Raw genomic sequence first — 17,727 nt, 5'->3', positions numbered from 1 at the left:
AGATTTTCAGGTTTATATTTTATTCCGCCAGAAACTGCTTCAAAATTGACACCCATATCGTGGTTGACCTATCAAGGACAAAACTGAGTGGTTTGCAAAACCCCACTTACTGTATTTAGTCTTGTTCTGTCAACTGGGAATGTTTCGGGGCAGCGACCTTCGTACTACAGCGACCTGCTAAACACCAATTGAGCCTAGTTGTGCGAGCGTTGTCCGTAGGATGGAAAGGTACTTGGGAAGCCCTCGTAAAGCCACATAATCGAGGTACCAAAACATCAAAATTGAGGCGCTCACATACCTTGGTCATTTGCGTGCTCTTTACCCTCGATTCGCGCTTTGCATAGACTTTCCTGGTGTTGTAGTGCCTATCCCCCACACGCTGGAGGGGGAACCCCCCATAAGCGGGGCAGTTACCCCCCGGCTTATGGGCGGTTTCACCCCCGGCTTGTAGGCGGTTCCCCCCAAGCCTATGGGCACTGGTTTGTTACCTTAGTCAGCACGAGGTATCGACCGTGCAGGGGGTAAAGGCGAATGCAAAGGGCTCTATCAAAATGGATCAACGACGTTGAAAAAGAAGTACCAAAAGGGCCAATTATGCGAGGGAGGCAAGTGGATGGAAAGGTACCTGAAAACCCCCCATTTTACTAAGGATTTGAGGTACCTCGCCATCCACCGGACGGCGCTCGCACAGCTAGGCTCAATTGGTGCTTAGACAGCCCCAGACCCACTCGCTGTTGTTCGAAACTCGCTCTCCCGACTCGCTCTCCCGAGGCAATCACCAAATCAATCCGTACGGAAAATCGCCCCATAGTTTCCCGAAGCGAACACGATCTGGGTCAGAGACAGTCCCACAGGAAGCGTCACCCCATGGGGAAGATTATGTCTTGGAACAGCCACAATTTTGCTTGGAAGACTGATACCCGAGTTCGCTGCCACACCAGCTGCGTATGATCGAGCAAAAGGAGGTAACCATGACTGCAATGTACTAAGAGTGGCACAGCATGCTCGTTACCTTCCAGTGACTATATGATTTCCCTGTCTCTTGCGTATTCGCTCGCCCACTACCACCGAAGACTTTGCTACTGCCATTCGTTCAAGCTGTTTCTGCATACTCTGCGAAGCTGTCGCCCAAAATGGCAGATACTATGGCAGGTTCAGACACCACCAAGCAAGAATCTCAACACTATGCACTCGAGCATCTGGAGAAAGTCGACTCGAAAGATTCACTGCACCGCAACGACCTGGGTCAAGATGCAGCGACCCTGGAAGGTTACTGGGCTTCACCCAGACTATTAGGTTCGATCCTGGCCTCATTTCTCCTCGCAAACAGCATCTACATCGGCTACGCCTTGCCCGTCAGCATTCTCTCAGTCATGAATGCTGACATCGGACCTTCTCCAAACATCTATCTGGTCTCACTGGTATACACGCTCTTCACCGGGGTGCTGCATTTGTTCTTTGCCCGTCTCTCGGATATCCTAGGCAGACGATATTTCCTCGCGGGAGGCCAAACGTTTGGAGTGATTGGTTCCATCATCTGCGCCACAGGCAATAGCATCAACGTTCTCATCGGCGGTAGCGTCCTCGCTGGCATTGGTGGTGCCGCAGGGCTGCTGTATCCTGTCGTCATACATGAACTGCTACCTAACAAACACCGTCACTGGGGTCAAGCTGCAATAACGCTGGCAGTCCTGCCTACCCTGGGGTTTGGCCCCGCCATTGCAAGGACTATGATCGCCCAAACCGCGGTTGGCTGGCGAGGAGTCTATTGGCTCAATGTGGCGGTGTCAGGAGCGTCTGTCGTCCTCTTTGCCACCTGTTACTTTCCGCCAAACTTCCATATGATCAACAGCGAGTTGACTAAGTGGCAAGAGGTGAAGGCGCTAGACTACGGGGTGAGCAATTGCCATCTTCGCAAGAGCTTCGAGTCTTTTCCTTCGTTCGAAGCAGAGCTTATACCTGCGCTGACTGTTGTCCAGGGTCTTTTACTATATTTTGGTGGCTTGATCTTGGTCCTCATGGGGTTCACGTGGGCTCAAGGGACTTATGCTTGGCAGAGTGCACACGTCCTTGGCTCACTCATCGTCGGTACCGTCACCTTGGTGGCGTTTGGTATCTACGAAACGTACATGCCGCTGAAACAACCATTGCTACCGGTCAGGCTCTTCAAGACCCCGAACATCACCGCTTGCATCTTTGTCGGCTCTACGATGCAGATGGTCTGGCTGGCACTCAATGTATTTTGGCCCATCCAGATCAGTGTGCTTTTCACTTCGAACGAAGTAACCATCGGCTTGCTATCCTGCACTACAGGGATTGCATTGGCGGTCGGTGAGCTCATTTTTGCACCCATATTCAGAACTCTGGGATATTTGAAATGGCAGATGGTAGTTGCGAGTATGATGACCGCCGTCTTTGCTACTGCCATGGCCGCCGTGACGCACAAAACAGAAAACATGGGCATTGCGTTCACAGTCCTAGCCGGTCTTGCAGTTGGTTGGATCGAGATGGTAACTATTGTCATCACTGGACTTGTGGCTCCACCAAACGATATTGGCGTTGCCCAAGGCTTTTTTGGCTCTACCAGACTGACTTTTGGAACTGTTGCGGGTAAGCCACCGTCCTTTCGAAAAGAAAGGTGTCAGTGGGTCTAACTCAATGTGTGCAGTCAGCATCTACCTGGCTATCTACAGCGACAGGCTGACGGCCTTCCTGCCGCAGGAGATCGTTCCCGCTGTCTCGAGCGCGGGTTTGCCGGCCAGCAGTATCCCAGATCTTTTCACCGCCATCACTAATGGCACTGCAGCAGCCTTGGAAGAAGTGCCGGGAATGACCGATGGAGTTCTGGATGCCCTTGCTCTAGCTACCAAATTGGCATATGCCCATGCTTTCAAGATAGTGTATCTGGCAACACTAGCCTTCACGGGCATTGGATTGGTGGCAGCATTCTTCATCACGGACGTCGACGCTTTCCTCACAAACTACGTCAACAAGACTATACGCAAACCAAAGATTGGAAGCTCTGTTAAGGCCGAAGTGTGAGCAGAGTCCATCTGCTACACTTGGAGATCTTGCCAGCGCACGGTTTGGGGTGCAGGGAACTTGGCAAGATGCCTAGTCAACCTTCGTAGAAGATTTCTGTAGTAAACAGATAAGCAAGTCAAAAAGGATCGTGTTCGAAGTCTTCCAGTGCCATCAACATATCGAATTTGTTTTTGCAGATGAGAGTCTGTTGTCACACGAGGTCTTGATTCTTAGTTGGCACTGCATATTCTGCGGTCTTCTTGATCCTAATGTCTGATTCAAGCACGAGTAGAACAGCAAATGAACAGAGACACCACTTGAGCTGAAGAGTGATTGTTCAATGTCAATAGCAGCTAAACAGTGAGCAACGATAGGGTTTCTTCAAGACTTCTCAAACAGGACAATTTTAGAAGCAGTCTTGATGTACCAAGTTCTCTTCTACAATTGACAAAAGTGATACGTTGGCATCGAACGCCAATGTAACGCCTTAACGAGCTCTCTTGGCCGTCCGTATTTCGTCCTCTGCACAGCGCGTGTGAGCCCACTTTATTCTTTATCATTGGCACTCTCAGGCACATGTCCATTGGCCGCACCCAAGTCCTCTTTAAATCTCTTCCCATTCACCAATAGTGGTTGACAGTCTTGCAGGACGAACAGGACCCTCGCCCACTCCGTCGGATTGGGGTTGCTCCACGCGTGGATGGTGCCTCGCTGGATGGCAACATCTCCGCGCGTCATGTGAGTCTCACTACCGTCGTCGAGTTCAAGCACCACCTCGCCTTCCATGACAATGCCATAGTCGAGGCTTTGGGTTCGGTGCATGAACCCTTTGCTGTTGGGCTCAAAATCCACGAAGCGGCAGACAGTACCCTTTGGCAAGACAGCAGGGATTTTTCCTCGTAAAACTACCTCCTGATGACTCTTGATGTCTGCGTCGTCGTTTAGGGTGGGCGGCATCGCTGTCGTTGTATACAATAACGCAGAAGCATATTTCAGCTCCTTCAAGGCCGTCCATTGGGGTCTCTCCGAGCTGTGAAGCGTCGCCTGGCCCGAAGCATTATGTGTAGTGATATGAATAGTCGACGGGGACAATGGGGAGGGCCGATGGTTGGTGCCGTTGGTCAACATCTTGACAATTGGTTGTAAGCGTTCTGAGGCGGGGAAGAGAATGGTGCAGCTGCGTTCGGAGTCTCCTTTTCAATTTTGAAAAAACCAGTTGGCTCGGGACGTAAATGACTTCACTGAGAGCAGCAAGACACCCTTTTCACTAGACGTTGTGCCTAGACTTCATGCCGGAGGCAAAGAAGGTTGCCACCCCAGTTTCATATCTTACGTCAAGTCGAAAAATCCAGCTAATTTGGAAAACTTGAATAGGCCAAAGGCTCCCCTTGCATGATTTCCCTTTTGTGGACCCTTCTCCAATGACCGGATCATGATCGCTGGCGCGCAGCTGGCAGCTTGCGGGGTTGACAGCGCGGACTAATCTAACCTAATTTGGAAGGGGATTTCCTGGTGTCCATGCGTCATGATTGGTCGTGAGGAGCTTCGACGAGACTACGGCATGGCGGTCCCTGTTTCGAACCCGTCAGTTTTCTTCTTTTTCCTTCTGCACTAATGGTCGTGACGAATTGCGACACCTCGTGGGCTTTGCAATCCGGAGCCTCGGGACGTGCCGTGGGGTGCGTATCCCCACATCTGAGAATATGGCACTAGAGCAATAACCGAGCCTCAAACATCAATCACTCATTCTGATATTATTGACTTAGCATACTCGCTGCCGCCTCCGAATTGCTATCTCGACTGTGATACTTCTGTACTGTGCCCTCTTAGACGCGCCTCAACGACGAGTGCAATCATGATTTGGGCTACCTCTGGGACATTTCGATGCCTTGTACCTCTGGCATTGCTGGTAGTAGTACTATTGGCCATATGGGTGAGTATCATCCTTCGATCGACAATTTTTGGTCGTCTCTGCTCACAATCATGTAGGTCATCGCAAAAGCGTTCTCTGGCCCGCTCTCAGCGGTACCAGGACCGTGGCACACGAGGTTCACAGGTATCGTGACCAAGTACAAGATATTGACTGGCCAACGCATTTTCTATGTGTATGACCTTCACCAAAAGTACGGGCCCCTGGTCGGAGTAGAGCCAAGCGAGGTCATTGTATCCCACCTGGACGCCTTTCGCGAAGTTCATCGCATCGGGAGTGGATTTGTCAAATCCGATTGGTACAAGTCGTCTACACCGGGAATCGAAGACAACGTTTTCGCCATGACAGATGTTCGGGAGCATGCAGCTCGTCGAAGAGTGCTGGCCCGCCCCTTTAGCAGGTTATCACTTTTGGTCAACTTCCAAGACTTGGTGTCGGAGCGTGCGCGAGTGGCCGTTTCCAAGATGAAGGGGAGGCGGACTAAGGAGACTGCGACGTGATGAAATGGTGGACTTTGATGGCTACCGATGTCATCGCAAAGGTGGCTTTCAGAGATGAGTCCCGTCTTCTAGAAGCCGACAAGTAAGTTGCCATGACTACCCACTGGAACCCCTTCAAGCTGGAACGGACAGCTGATATAAAGTAAAGAAATGCAGCTACATTGACGACCTGGAATCATCGGCGATGATCTTCGGGCTGCAAGGCGAGGTACCGTGGCTGTACAAGATCATGTGCATTGCAGCACCTGCTTTTACAAGAAAATGCGATACCACCCTCCAGAACGTCGTCAACTACGGATTGTCGGCCGCGAGCCGGGCCAAAAAGGCCTCCTTGTCCGGACACAACATCATCAAAGGCCTGATCGACGCGAGCCGCGCCGAGGGAACCACCACGACTGACTTCATCCTGGGCTCACAGGCCTCTGCCTTGATCTTGGCCGGGTCCGGTACGACCGCTGTCACACTCACTTATGCGGTCTGGGCCATACTCAGACACCCAGATATACGGCGAAAGCCGGAACAAGAGGTGAAACAGCTGCCGGACATTACGACGACACGGCATTGGAGAAGCTGCCATATTTGAACGCCGTGATTACCGAGACTTTACGGCTGTACGGATCAGTACCCGGCGCTCTTCCTCGCACTACACCAGCTAAAGGCATTGAAGTCAACGGGATGTACATTACGCCAGGGGTGACGTTGACGACTCAAAGTTACACGATGCACCGCGATCCCGCAATCTTCGATGATCCAGAAACGTGAGTCACCCCTTTCCCCTACGTCTCCTAGTTTAGGGCGTCGCGGACTGCAAAATCCCTGTGGCTGACCGTGACTCCACGTATACGACCCCGATCGATTCTACCTGAAGCACCTGGAAGGCGCACAGAAATACGCGTTCGGGCCTTTCGGAGGAGGAACGCGGATGAGTCTAGGCATTCACTTGGCCCGGATGGAACTGCGACACGGATTGGCGGAGTTCTTCCGTGAATGTCGCGATCTCGAGCTCTCCGAGGCGACCACACCGGCGTCGATGAAAGATGGAGAACTACTTCCTGATCAATCCGATCAGTAAACGTTGTATGGTCAAGAAGAAGGGGAATGTGAAGGTGTGATTGAACTTGAAGCCAGAATACAAAAGACGTTGCGAATTGTGCCTAACCATGGAACTATTACTACTGCTATTACATTGCATCTTGAGTCTAGGCGATTGTGCCTCATAGAACTGCCCCGGACGCGAGTCGAGACCACGTCCAAGTCAGGTGAGCTAGAAGCACTACCAGGAAAGGAGCACTGCTTGGCCTAGTGGTACCCATGGACGCCTCGAACACCCGGGAATCTGCTGCGGGAAAGAGTTAGGGTATTCCGTACCCCGGTCTGCTTCAGAACTTGGGAAGCGGGGCCCGGATTGTTGCGGAGACAGAGCCCATGCACCGTCCGAACTGGCGTCGAGGGAATATGCCATAGTGTCTGCGCATGACCCATCGACCCGTGTGCGAGGCCAGTAACTCGCCACAAGCTTTGTTCAGCATTCTTCGCCAGGATCAGTTGAACCGGCGTTCCAGCCTTCAAGACCAAAGTATTCCAAATTGCTTAGCTCCGTATCCAGCTGGGAAAGATCCGGCATCTCTCCATTCGGGAAGAGATCGAGCATCGTCTGGTCAAGGAAAGGATAGTATGGATCCAAAGTCAGCCTCTCTGTGACACCTTGGCCCTGGGGTTGGAAAGGAGGCCCAAATCCAATATCAGCTTGATGGTGTTGAGACCATGGCTCTCCCTGCTGTTGGTATGGCGTCCGGTTCACGTTGATCTCCGGCTGGGTTGGAACATGATTGACGTTTGTTTCAGAGCCTCGTAAATGCTCACGGGTCTGGGTGAAGTCTGACGGTAGAGTGGCAGGGCTGTCTCCCCCGGGATGTTGCCGAATTAGACCGTTCTGCAGGTCGTGCATGGGATCATCGTGTATAGATGGCCTCGTTGCCAAGCCATTCCCGACAGCAGCTTGTTCAATTCCGAGATCTTTGCTCTCGTCTCCTGAATCCACGACTCCGTCGCCTTTAGGCCGCAAAATGTCGATGAAACCGAGAATAGAAGCGCGAGCATGTGAGGCGTTGACCTTGAAGTCGACCAACTTTCTGATATCAATATGTCTAGGCTCGTCTTCGAGTGTGTTCGGATGCATTCGGTGGATCTCGTATAAACAACCAACATGTATTTGCTAGAAAGAGAGTCATTAGCACAGGTTCCAGTCTTTACGAGGTGAGGTCATCAGTACAAGCAGCGCGGCGAACTTCCAGTACACGGCCACACTTTGTATAATTTGAATATTCGCCTTGACATTGGCACGTATACGACCTCGTACTGCCGGGTTGGAGCACCACATGAATGGCATTTGAATAGCGCATCCGGAATATGCCGCGTATGCAACAAAGGTTGATATCGCACCAGGTCGAGCGTACGTCGAAACAACTGTTTTGACCAATTCTGAGAATGAGCAGGCATGTTCAAATGCCACTTGCGCTGAGCAGTGTCGAGAGGTAAGCCAACTGCTGTCGCCGGGGCTCCAAGAGAAGAGAGGGATGATGGACGCGTGCAGCGCACCGAGAGACTGGTGATATACGGCGTTGAGAAGCAGGATTTTTGGGAAGGATCGGGTGTCGTTCGCCATCTCTGCAACCTTTGATGGCGTCAATTTGAAGTCTGGCGACACTTCTTGCCACCATCTCGATATATTTTCGTCGAACGCATGCAAACCAGTTATTCTCTCACTGATATCGGTTTCACGACATTTTATGAGCGAATGTACCGAGTACCTACCAAGAATTAATGTTTCCGTACAAAAGGGCATCGGGAGTAAATATTACCAGAGTGTCAGGCCTTTAATCACCTCGGCATATAGACTGTTACCAGCAGCCGCCGTACTTCGGCTAGAATCCAGGCATTCCGATGGTTGTCTGGAAACGCCAGTATCGAAGTCTTCTTCCGACCACGGCAAGCTCAAGCTTGACAGATCGATGAGTGGCTCGAAGAAGGACAGGCTGTCGGCGGACTGACATTGCATCAGATAGCAGGCCCACAGTCGCCGGCGGCGCATTTCAGCTTCGAACGCGTTGTCACCGTACAACTTGGCGGGTTCGAGACCGATGACATAGAGCAACTGACAGGCTACTCCTACAAAAGTGAGCGTCCGCTCCATGGCTGTACAGTGGTGATGTTAAATGATACCTTTGTAAAATTGGCTGACTCTCCAGGAGCCTTGGCTGTACCAGAACAGGCCCAGAGTCATCAACGTCACGATCTTATCTTCGTGGAGATCCTCAGGTTGTTGAAACACAAGTCTTCCGGCTTTCCTGGCCCATTCAACCATGAAGCCATGGTCCTTCAAAGTTGCCTGGCCATTTTTGTCTCTGTAGAAACTAAAAGATGTTCTATTAGCTAATTGTCGATAAGCTGGACTGAATTTCCCTTTACTTTGCCGCCCACGCGCAGATACTTAGCACGACATGGGGATCAGCTCTTCCGCGTTCGAGCGACTCCAAGAACAGCCTTTTGTGTAGCACGAGGGTAGCGTTGTATGCGTTGTCGAAGAACACTTCCACTAGGGTCAATATCAAAGACCTCGGTATTCCCAGGTCATAGTGGTCCATATTGGAATACTTGGGTAGATTCGATGATGCACGAATGTGTTGCATTCTGTCTGATCTTCCCATATTTTCAGCGTGGCTTCTACCGCCGTGCTGCCGCTTGGAAGATGCTGCCAAGAATTTATTGATGTTGGTCGAAACGAAAACGTGATGTTTCCTTGCAGAGGTGACCGTACCGCTGTAGGAACAGGATTGTCTTAACCTCGAACATCTTTTACATGTCGGACGCTCTCCGGTGCACCGTATCTTTGAGTGGCATTAGTTAATGTATGGACATGATGAAAACCACATTCGGGAGGTCAATCACAGTGCCTCACCTTCAAGGTCTGACACGTACCGCAGGCCGTCCGCGGACGGCCGACAGACGGCCACATCTGGCAGAGCAGCTCGATATGAACGAAGGAAGTATTGAACGATGAAGGTCAGATGCAGCTGCCCTGTTTCGTGTAGATGTGGACTTGATGAGAAAGCACAAGGCCTCGTCATATACGAGGACAAGCTTCAAGCCGAATTATGAGATTCCCGGTTTCAAATTGAATATGAACTCGAGAAGATGGTAGTTTGTAAGCAGGCAAGAAAAGCGGGGATACGGATTTTACGTCCTGATCACAGCGCGATGCAGCTGAACGATCGGCCGTACGACATTTCCCGGTCAAGCACTCATGGCATTCCGCACAACACTTCTAAGATTGTCAAGCAGCAATGAAGTAATGGTTAAGAAGGAGAGCCAATTCGAACAAGGAATGGGCTGATGCTCTGGAAGCAACAAGTGGGAAACACCTGTATTTATAGTCGAACGCTGCATAGCTGCATAAGGCGGCTGGGACAGTCTATGAATAGAAGAAGAAGAATCTGGGTCTCGATAGGAAATTTTGGACGACATTGCATGTGAACTTTGCCACTTCTCAGCGTAGGTTGGGCTAAGGAAGACCCAAAAAGAAGTTGGTGCTCCCAGGAGCTATTTAAACGGTCGCTGGGTCACGCCCTTTAGATCTGGATATCACAAGCTTTCTTGTCATTCAAGGTTCACAACCTACATCACCCTTTCATACCACTTCACTCTGTCTTCAAAAGAGCTCCACATCCGTTCGCTCCGTCGACAAAGACCATTTTTATTCGCTTCCAGCGATGCCGCAATCCGATCCGTTCAACAAGGTGACTCTCCGGCGTCAAGCAAGTTTTCCATCGTTCCAAGTATAGCGCCTCGGTTCCAGATTCACGTTTGTCGAGGACGCTATATACATGAAAGTATAGACTGCCTCGGCATTCCGCTTGGCAACGTCGTGAATGCGGGTCAAACTTAGAGGAACTGTTCCCATGCTGTTGAACCATAGCCTCCAACGCGGCCGCAGCGTTCGGGACGTCAAAGTTGCCGGGAAACATCCACCGATCGGCATTCCCTAAAAGGTACTCAATCTCGCCATGGTCAAAACAGAATCTCCGCTTATAAGCTGCATCGTGATCCCAGAGCCCATCAGGAGGAAGTCCAACATCCTCCAGATGAGGATGGGGGCGGCGAATTTGAGCCAGACCGTGGCAAACTAGTGCCAGGATGTCCGTCATCGCCTTCCTTGTCTTAGCGGTTGCGATTTGATCCTGGATGGGATGCAAACCTGCTTTGTTGATGTCACCACTAACATCACCCCCCTCACACAAGTCCATGGTCAAACAGACCACTCCTTGACTGCTGTCACACAACTCGACAACAGACGTTGCCGTGTCCAGATCGATCTGACTGACTTGCGATTCGAGATTGTTTGGACACCGGAGACGACAGTGGGAGCGGGTTGCGAACGCGCCATGACTGTGATGCTTTGCTCATACATGCGACCGTCGAGCGGCCTGAGCGATATTGTCACATATTCTCAACAACCTGGCAGTGACGAATGTTGCGAGTGATAGCCATGACTGACAATGATGGTAGAAACGGAAGAAGTTTTAAGTAAAAGGAGAGGATGAAGAGGAGACAGAGGGAATCAGGGTGGGAACGGCCATTTACACCTGTCGATGCCTCCACCGGCATTATCTCACGAGTGCCGTAAGTCTCCTACGGATTAAGGAGCCTCTCAGCCTACCTCAAACGTACATTGGCGCTGTCGATTCGTGCATCTCGTGTAGGATTCCTAAGTGTGCGAGGTGTTGGTGTTGCGCCGAAATCTTCCTGCATCGCACGCGACTCGAGATCTCCGACATTCGTCGCAGCTGGAGAACTGTACCCGGTGCGGAGCGAGGTCTGCCTGCGCCATGGCCCATCAGCGCCGTCGAGTCGCCACGTCGTGTGTGTAGATGTTGTCGCCGACAGGGAGCGAAGGCGGGGGAAGAATCTAGGACCGCGGGACGCCAAGGCCGGAGAACTTGTCCACTCGGCCCTCGTCCAGCCTCCGGAGCGAAATGCGGGGGAAGTGGAAACACACTATCACTTCCCTTCTGGAAGCCTTACTTCCTGACGCTCCCAGTGCCCATCCTCCGGGTCCCTCAAGGCCTTCAAAGGTATCAGGACAGTCTCTGCCGAAAGGCATTGCAGCCTTGCCGACGACTGTGCTTCGGCGGGTCCTCCCATCGGTTGTCGTCGGTTTAACCCAAGGACGCACGCCCGGCTCGAAGTCGCCGAGCCTTCTTGGACGCATGTAATTAAAGCCACACATTTGCTCCGTCTCGGAGCGCTTATGAAGACACGCAGACCTTGGTGGTTTCCCGTCTGCACCGGCATAAGGCCGCTGCATTCGGAAAACGGTACTATTGGTCCAGCGGCTCGACTTTTCCCACTCCCGATTCACATTTCCATAGACCACAGTCGAGTCGTATAGAACATGAGAGTCAGAATTAGTCGCCTTGGAATCATGCACAAAAGGCCACCTGTTATTTGGTTCCTTGAATATGAGCCTCGTGTAACGTGTTTTCCACGTTTCAGATTTAGCCCATCCACTCGGACTCGGGCCTAGCAGATGCCGCTTTAGTCAGCAGCTCTAACCTCCTTTCGTGTCTACGGACGAAAAGGAAACACTTGGCATTGAACGAAAAGCATATACGGATGGATTCCTTCATGATCGAGGAGACATGATGCCCATCGTTTGAGCGGGAAAGGGTCCTCCGTCAGAGCAACCATGACCGGAACCTACACAGCAGCCGTCCTCGAGACCATCGGGCAGCCTCTGGTCCTGAGGAGCCTGCCTATCCCCAAGGCGAGAACGGGGTCTGCAATCATCAAGGTTCTTGCGACGGCTCTGTCACCCAACATCAAGGCAGTCCTTGCGGGTGTCTTCGGTCTTGTCACCCCACGTACCCCAGTGGTTCCCGGCTTTTCCACCATCGGTCGTATACACAGCGTCGGCCCTGACGCGACGTGTCTGAAACCGGGACAGCTGATCTGGCACGATTTCTTTACCCAGTCCAGGGATAACCCAGACGACAGCATTCTAGCCGGGTTTATGGGCGGCAACCAGCAGCTCGAGGAGACATGGAACAACAACACCTTGGCCGAGTATGCTGAAGTCCCGCTGGAACGGATCTGGACGCTTAACGAAGACTTGCTCTGCAAGACCAAGGGGTATAGCTTTACGGACCTTTCGTACTTGGGAACCGTCGGCATCCCTCTGGTTGGCCTTCTCGACATGGGCGTACGGCCTGGAGACAGCGTCATTGTCGCGCCTGCTACGGGTACCTTTGGTGGCTCTGCCGTGCCCGCGGCCCTCTCACTCGGAGCCAAGGTGATCGCATGTGGACGAAACGCGGAGACGTTGGCGCGCATGACCGACGCGTTCGGTGCGTCCGATCGTTTCGTGATAGTGGTGATGACCGGTAAGGTGAATGAGGACACGGCCGCGATTAAAGCAGCCGCTGGGGGCAAGGGCGCCGACTACTACATCGACTTCATACCACCACGGGCAGTAGGCACCACACATATCTTGTCGTGCTTGGGCGCGCTCCGCAATAGGGGCCGAGCATCGTTCATGGGCGCCATCTTCGGTAATATCGAGATCCCTTACTTTCTTGTCATGTTGAAGAACATCCGGATCGAGGGTCGCTATATGTTTGACCGGGGGCACGGAGAGCAGGCGGTCAAGCTCCTCGAGACTGGACACCTCGTTGTCGGCGATAGACCGATGGGCGGGACCAAGATGCATGGATTCAAGCTCAAGAATATCCATCAGGCAATTGATGCCGCAGCCGAGTATTCTGGGTGGGGTAATATGGTGGTTCTCGAGCCCTGAGGAACTGCAAAGCGCGTCCGTAGTGGGCGCAAAAGCAGGCTGTAAAGTCGCAGCTCCGTGAAGTCCGGAGGTGGGCCGAAGTCACCGAACAGCTCCTGAACTTATTTGAATACTCGCGGTTAGCCCTTCAGAAAAAGCTGGATCCGCTTTCCGGGTACTGAACTCCCAGAGAAATGGCGTTGTAATTGGCGTTGCTTCTGTGAAACCCTTGCATCAGATCCGGAACTCCTTGAAAGTCAACAATCTCACCAGGACTGCTTTTGGGATCGGTCAGAATTCAAAGCTAGTCTGGGCTTGAGAGGGTTTCTTTGGAAGCGGAAGCTGCCTGGCCAGTTAGATTCCTCTACCAACGTCAATATGGCTGCGCACTTAGGGCTCAGGTCCATGGGATGTGGCGTGAGTAGCATACGTCTCAACTAAAAAAATCAATGCGCCGAAGGTGAAAGGAAGGACATGAAGAGGTTGGCCTGCGGAAAGAAAGCTACATCATCGTAGATGGGCTTGATCTAGTCCGATACGATCTGAATATGAACTTGGCGGTCTAGATCAAGTCCAGCACGACAACTCTTTATCACAATGCCCCGTATCTGACGTAGATACTCATATGCTGAAAGGGATCAAGATGACCAGGAAACTCAATCTCTTCATAGAAACTTTGAATCATCTTGGATAGACGACGTGAGTCAGGGTCCGTTCTGGAGCTCATTAGTATTCTGAGCTGACTAGGCCTAGACATGGACCGGGCTGACCCGGCGGGTTTTGGGTTGGGTTGGGCTTTGGGGCGGGTTTTGGGCTATTATTCTTTTGACCCAAAACCCGTTGGGTCGGGTTTGGGTCGGGCCTTGGTTGACCCGAAAACCCGTTCGGGCGGGCCAAGGGGGGTGAAAACCCAGCCCGACCCGGCCCATGTCAAGGCCTAGGTGGAGTGGTAGCATTTGCGGTCAGTTTCCCATGCGAAAGTTTCGTAGGTACATTGATGTCTGAGGACTCGGGGGTCATAGTGCCTGGGCAAAGCATAGACCAGTCGAGCGTGTTCGGTGGGAGAGATTTAAGGAGGTGGAGGTTTTGGTGGTGTTCGAGGTAGATGGGAACGCTGCAGGCTCTTAGTATTCCAGAGTCGATGAATCTCCGAGCTCCTCTTTTTATGGTAGGTACAACGGCGTGTATGAGGGGAGAACGCTATTGTCACTGTACTTACTAGTTCGAGAGCATCGATTCTGATCCTGGGTAGTATAATACTCCTAAACCAGCTAAGAACCAAGTTCTCAACGGTTTCTTTCTATCCAATCCCGCTTCTCGTACGGCGTCCAGGACAGCGTGAAATATTGCAGGCAGATCACTTTTTCCCCAAGGAGGTAAGGCCGCTAAACCGGCGGCATTGACAACAGCATCACAGCTGGCATCCAAGATGGCCCTCTTGATTGAGACTGGATCCGTGGCATCTCCCTGAACAACGGCGATTTGGCGGTATATAGAAGTTGGAAGAATAGACTCAAGTTTTTTCGAGGACCGGACGAACGCAACAACGCAGTGGCCATGTGTGATGAGCGCTGCGACGAGGCGAATACCCAGATTACCGGTTGCTCCAATGAGAAAGACCTTCATAGTAGCTGTTTTGTTGCACTGGCTATAATAACAGACGCGGTGGTAAATATATCTGTCAAACTTCTTGCACAACTTGAATTGAAGGAGTGCTCTGGCTGTCCTAACGAGTGTAGGATAGAGCCCATCTATATATCTATCTACAGCGCGTACGTCATCGCTATTGTCTATTCATGGTAATCCAGCCTAGCGAGCGAGTGTCGCAGAACGCGTTGGTCTGTCGCGAACTAGGCCACCACTGTTCAACAATATCTGCATGGCTTGAGTGTCGCGCCAACTACTAAACCGGAGACGAGTTGCGCCGCGATCAGTCAACTCAAAAGCAAATGGTGACGCAATTGTAATAGATTTTGTTAGTATTCGTCCGTATGGCCGATCACGCGACACGTTGCTCGGAAAAATTACGTGAGGTAGTTGGCGTGACAATATTGCAACTTGCACCCTTTCTCCTTTTCAGTCATGCTCTCTTGTAAGATAAAACAATAACGCATTCCTTCACTAGACTGCACAGTCCATCATTCCGGACCAAAATGCTGTTACAGTGGTTGTACAGTATCTTTCTTTCAGTATATCTGTCGCTAACCTCCTGCTACTGTGAGGTGGACGTCGGTTTGTGCTACTACCGGACGAGCCAGTATGTCTTCTCAGTGGGTCGATAAGCCGCATTCTCTTATTTCTACTGATCCATTCTCAAAAGATGTACGTTGGTCATTCCTCTGCTGAGATTTTGCATCACTTAATGTATCCTCATAGTCCTCCCACGCGGCATACTATGTTGCAACGCAGATGGCACTTGCCCACAATGGCATTCTCCGAGGGTTGAACTCCATCTATCTCCAAGCGACGCACATACCGCGCGAAGACCGGGACGCGATTCGAGACTTCCTGACATATTGCCAATGCAGGTGTGAATCCATGCACCACCACCACGATGCCGAAGAAGAGGATTTCTTCCCGAGCATAGAGCTGACATCAGATGTCCAAAGAATCATGCGACGTAATATAGAGCAACACCGAGCGTTCACGCCGGGGTTTGATCTGTTTCACGAGTACTCTCGGACTTGTCTTCCCGAAGACTATGACGGACAGAACATTAGGAGCCTCATCGAAGGTTTTGCGGAGCCATTAACTCGACATCTGCGCGACGAGGTTGAAACTCTGCGAGCTCTCGACACATATGGCATCACTGACTCTGTCTTAGTATCGAACCGCGCCTCTCGTGTTTGGAACCGCAGACAGGAGCTTCGAAGGCGGCATGCATGACTTCCCGTCTGTACCATTCTTTGTGCCTTACGTCATTCACTACTGGTTTGCTAGGCGACTTCGTGGCGCTTGGAGATTCAATCCGTGCACTCTTTGGAGGGATCGCAGAGAATTGGCCTTCGGTTCTTCGAGTAATGGTCAAGTGGCTGAGTGAGCAGCGGGCCGACAATCGGGAGGAGAATAAGGATGGCGCAAGTGCTCCTGGTGTTGCTGCACAGCATGGACACCTAGAGGTGGCCAAGTGAGTGGTCACTGTTGACGGAGGCTTTTGATTCGGATAAAACGTGGTTCCGAAGACCCAAAATCGACTAGTGCGTGAAGCTTTTAACAATACGCCCGGGATAGTTTGATTGGTAAACCATGAATGAAGCAAAAATAGACCTAGCGAATAGAAAATCTACCGATGCTCCGCTCCCAGACGAAGGAATCTTTTTTAGTGTGGAAACCGGAGGATCCAGTTGCTAGTGCGGCGAGTGATACAGCAGTTTGGGACTAGTGTGAAAATATCTTGGCATCTCCACAACTTTTGGGGGCTAGCCCCAAACCCCTAGGCCTCGCTGCGCTCGATATTGCCAAGCCTTTATAATCACGTGATTTGCCAATACCTCGAAATCCGGAAAATCCGGCGACCACCAATTCCTTTGCCCTGATTGGCTGACCCCATCGGATCCAATCCATGGCCCGCCCAGGAATGGGTAGAATGCCGCCTTTTGTCTGCCAAACCGCCCTGATCGGATCCAGTCTATGGATCACGTGTGGACGATGTTGATCACCGTGTCCTGTGCCGTACGATATCCTCCATCGGATCCAGTCCATGGCCCGTGAGGTAGACGACGGTATACCCAATTAGGAAAGCCGACAACGATAACGGCGATATCAAGGAATGCCAAGGAACAGAAGGGCAAGCGTGATTTGTCGATATACTGAATGCTCTGTGCTCTTCAAATGAGTGTGGGATGGAGCCCATTTATATACGAGGTGTATGTTGGCGCTGTTGCCTGTCAATGGTATTGCACGCCAGGAGGTGAATGTTACAAAACGAGTAGGTTTGCCATGAACGATAGGTTATCGTTTGTTCTATCAAATTGAGGTCCTGCCTCACACATATGTTGCCACTCTTCGGTGTCTCCGTGCTGCATAGCTGAGAATGTCGCCACACATTGTTCAACAAAGCCTTGTTGTTGGGAAATGTCTCGTATTGAGGGCTCTGACCTCCCGCAAGAGGTATCTTAGCTTCTCTATATACTAGTCATATGAGTCTTCGAAATAGGCACACGCAGGCACGAGAAGGCACCAGCAGGCTGAAGACCCACTTTACACAGTGATACAGTCACATTACCTGAAGCCTGACACTTGTTCGACACGTGATGTTTGTATTTGCGCGCCAAGCGAACTGTTTTTGTGTGACAATGCTCAGCAACTGCTTCACGTGGCTGGCCGACAGCCTTGAGCCTGGAGAGCAATCTGCTTTAAAAGTTGTCTCAGTACGCAGAGCCTTCTGGCTTCACCAGAAGGCTCTAATACGTGTAATGGACCTTTCACTTTCATAGAACTAC

The 17,727-nt window shown here is 51.5% G+C and overlaps 7 protein-coding genes across 7 annotated transcripts; 4 read left to right on the top strand and 3 right to left on the bottom strand.

Moving 5' to 3' along the window:
• Positions 1-1,133: 1,133 nt before the first annotated feature.
• On the top strand, positions 1,134-3,042 carry Z518_00380 (uncharacterized protein; the record flags this gene model as incomplete). The annotated part of the gene is made up of 3 exons (XM_013420983.1): positions 1,134-1,895; positions 1,980-2,610; positions 2,669-3,042. 3 exons carry the CDS (start codon positions 1,134-1,136, stop codon positions 3,040-3,042), a joined length of 1,767 nt encoding a protein of 588 aa, XP_013276437.1.
• A 528-nt stretch (positions 3,043-3,570) lies between these two features.
• On the bottom strand, positions 3,571-4,152 carry Z518_00379 (uncharacterized protein; the record flags this gene model as incomplete). Its single annotated transcript, XM_013420982.1, has 1 exon — positions 3,571-4,152. The coding sequence occupies one exon, from the start codon at positions 4,150-4,152 to the stop codon at positions 3,571-3,573; it is 582 nt and encodes a 193-aa protein (XP_013276436.1).
• A 727-nt stretch (positions 4,153-4,879) lies between these two features.
• On the top strand, positions 4,880-6,216 carry Z518_00378 (uncharacterized protein; the record flags this gene model as incomplete). Its single annotated transcript, XM_013420981.1, has 5 exons — positions 4,880-4,957; positions 5,014-5,395; positions 5,443-5,536; positions 5,611-5,895; positions 5,955-6,216. The coding sequence occupies 5 exons, from the start codon at positions 4,880-4,882 to the stop codon at positions 6,214-6,216; spliced, it is 1,101 nt and encodes a 366-aa protein (XP_013276435.1).
• Positions 6,217-6,976: 760 nt separating this feature from the next.
• Positions 6,977-9,143, bottom strand: Z518_00377 (uncharacterized protein; the record flags this gene model as incomplete). The annotated part of the gene is made up of 5 exons (XM_013420980.1): positions 6,977-7,669; positions 7,727-8,264; positions 8,316-8,622; positions 8,677-8,867; positions 8,923-9,143. 5 exons carry the CDS (start codon positions 9,141-9,143, stop codon positions 6,977-6,979), a joined length of 1,950 nt encoding a protein of 649 aa, XP_013276434.1.
• A 1,008-nt stretch (positions 9,144-10,151) lies between these two features.
• Positions 10,152-11,818, bottom strand: Z518_00376 (uncharacterized protein; the record flags this gene model as incomplete). Its single annotated transcript, XM_013420979.1, has 2 exons — positions 10,152-10,834; positions 11,536-11,818. The coding sequence occupies 2 exons, from the start codon at positions 11,816-11,818 to the stop codon at positions 10,152-10,154; spliced, it is 966 nt and encodes a 321-aa protein (XP_013276433.1).
• A 381-nt stretch (positions 11,819-12,199) lies between these two features.
• On the top strand, positions 12,200-13,306 carry Z518_00375 (uncharacterized protein; the record flags this gene model as incomplete). Its single annotated transcript, XM_013420978.1, has 1 exon — positions 12,200-13,306. One exon carries the CDS (start codon positions 12,200-12,202, stop codon positions 13,304-13,306), a length of 1,107 nt encoding a protein of 368 aa, XP_013276432.1.
• Positions 13,307-15,544: 2,238 nt separating this feature from the next.
• Positions 15,545-16,325, top strand: Z518_00374 (uncharacterized protein; the record flags this gene model as incomplete). The annotated part of the gene is made up of 3 exons (XM_013420977.1): positions 15,545-15,607; positions 15,662-16,057; positions 16,110-16,325. The coding sequence occupies 3 exons, from the start codon at positions 15,545-15,547 to the stop codon at positions 16,323-16,325; spliced, it is 675 nt and encodes a 224-aa protein (XP_013276431.1).
• Positions 16,326-17,727: the final 1,402 nt, after the last annotated feature.

Source organism: Rhinocladiella mackenziei (genome assembly GCF_000835555.1).
Source record: "Rhinocladiella mackenziei CBS 650.93 unplaced genomic scaffold supercont1.1, whole genome shotgun sequence".
In the NCBI taxonomy this organism is placed as follows: Eukaryota; Fungi; Ascomycota; class Eurotiomycetes; order Chaetothyriales; family Herpotrichiellaceae; genus Rhinocladiella; species Rhinocladiella mackenziei.
The sequence above is the reverse complement of the archived record's forward strand: the minus strand, read 5'-3'. Positions and strand labels throughout refer to the sequence as shown.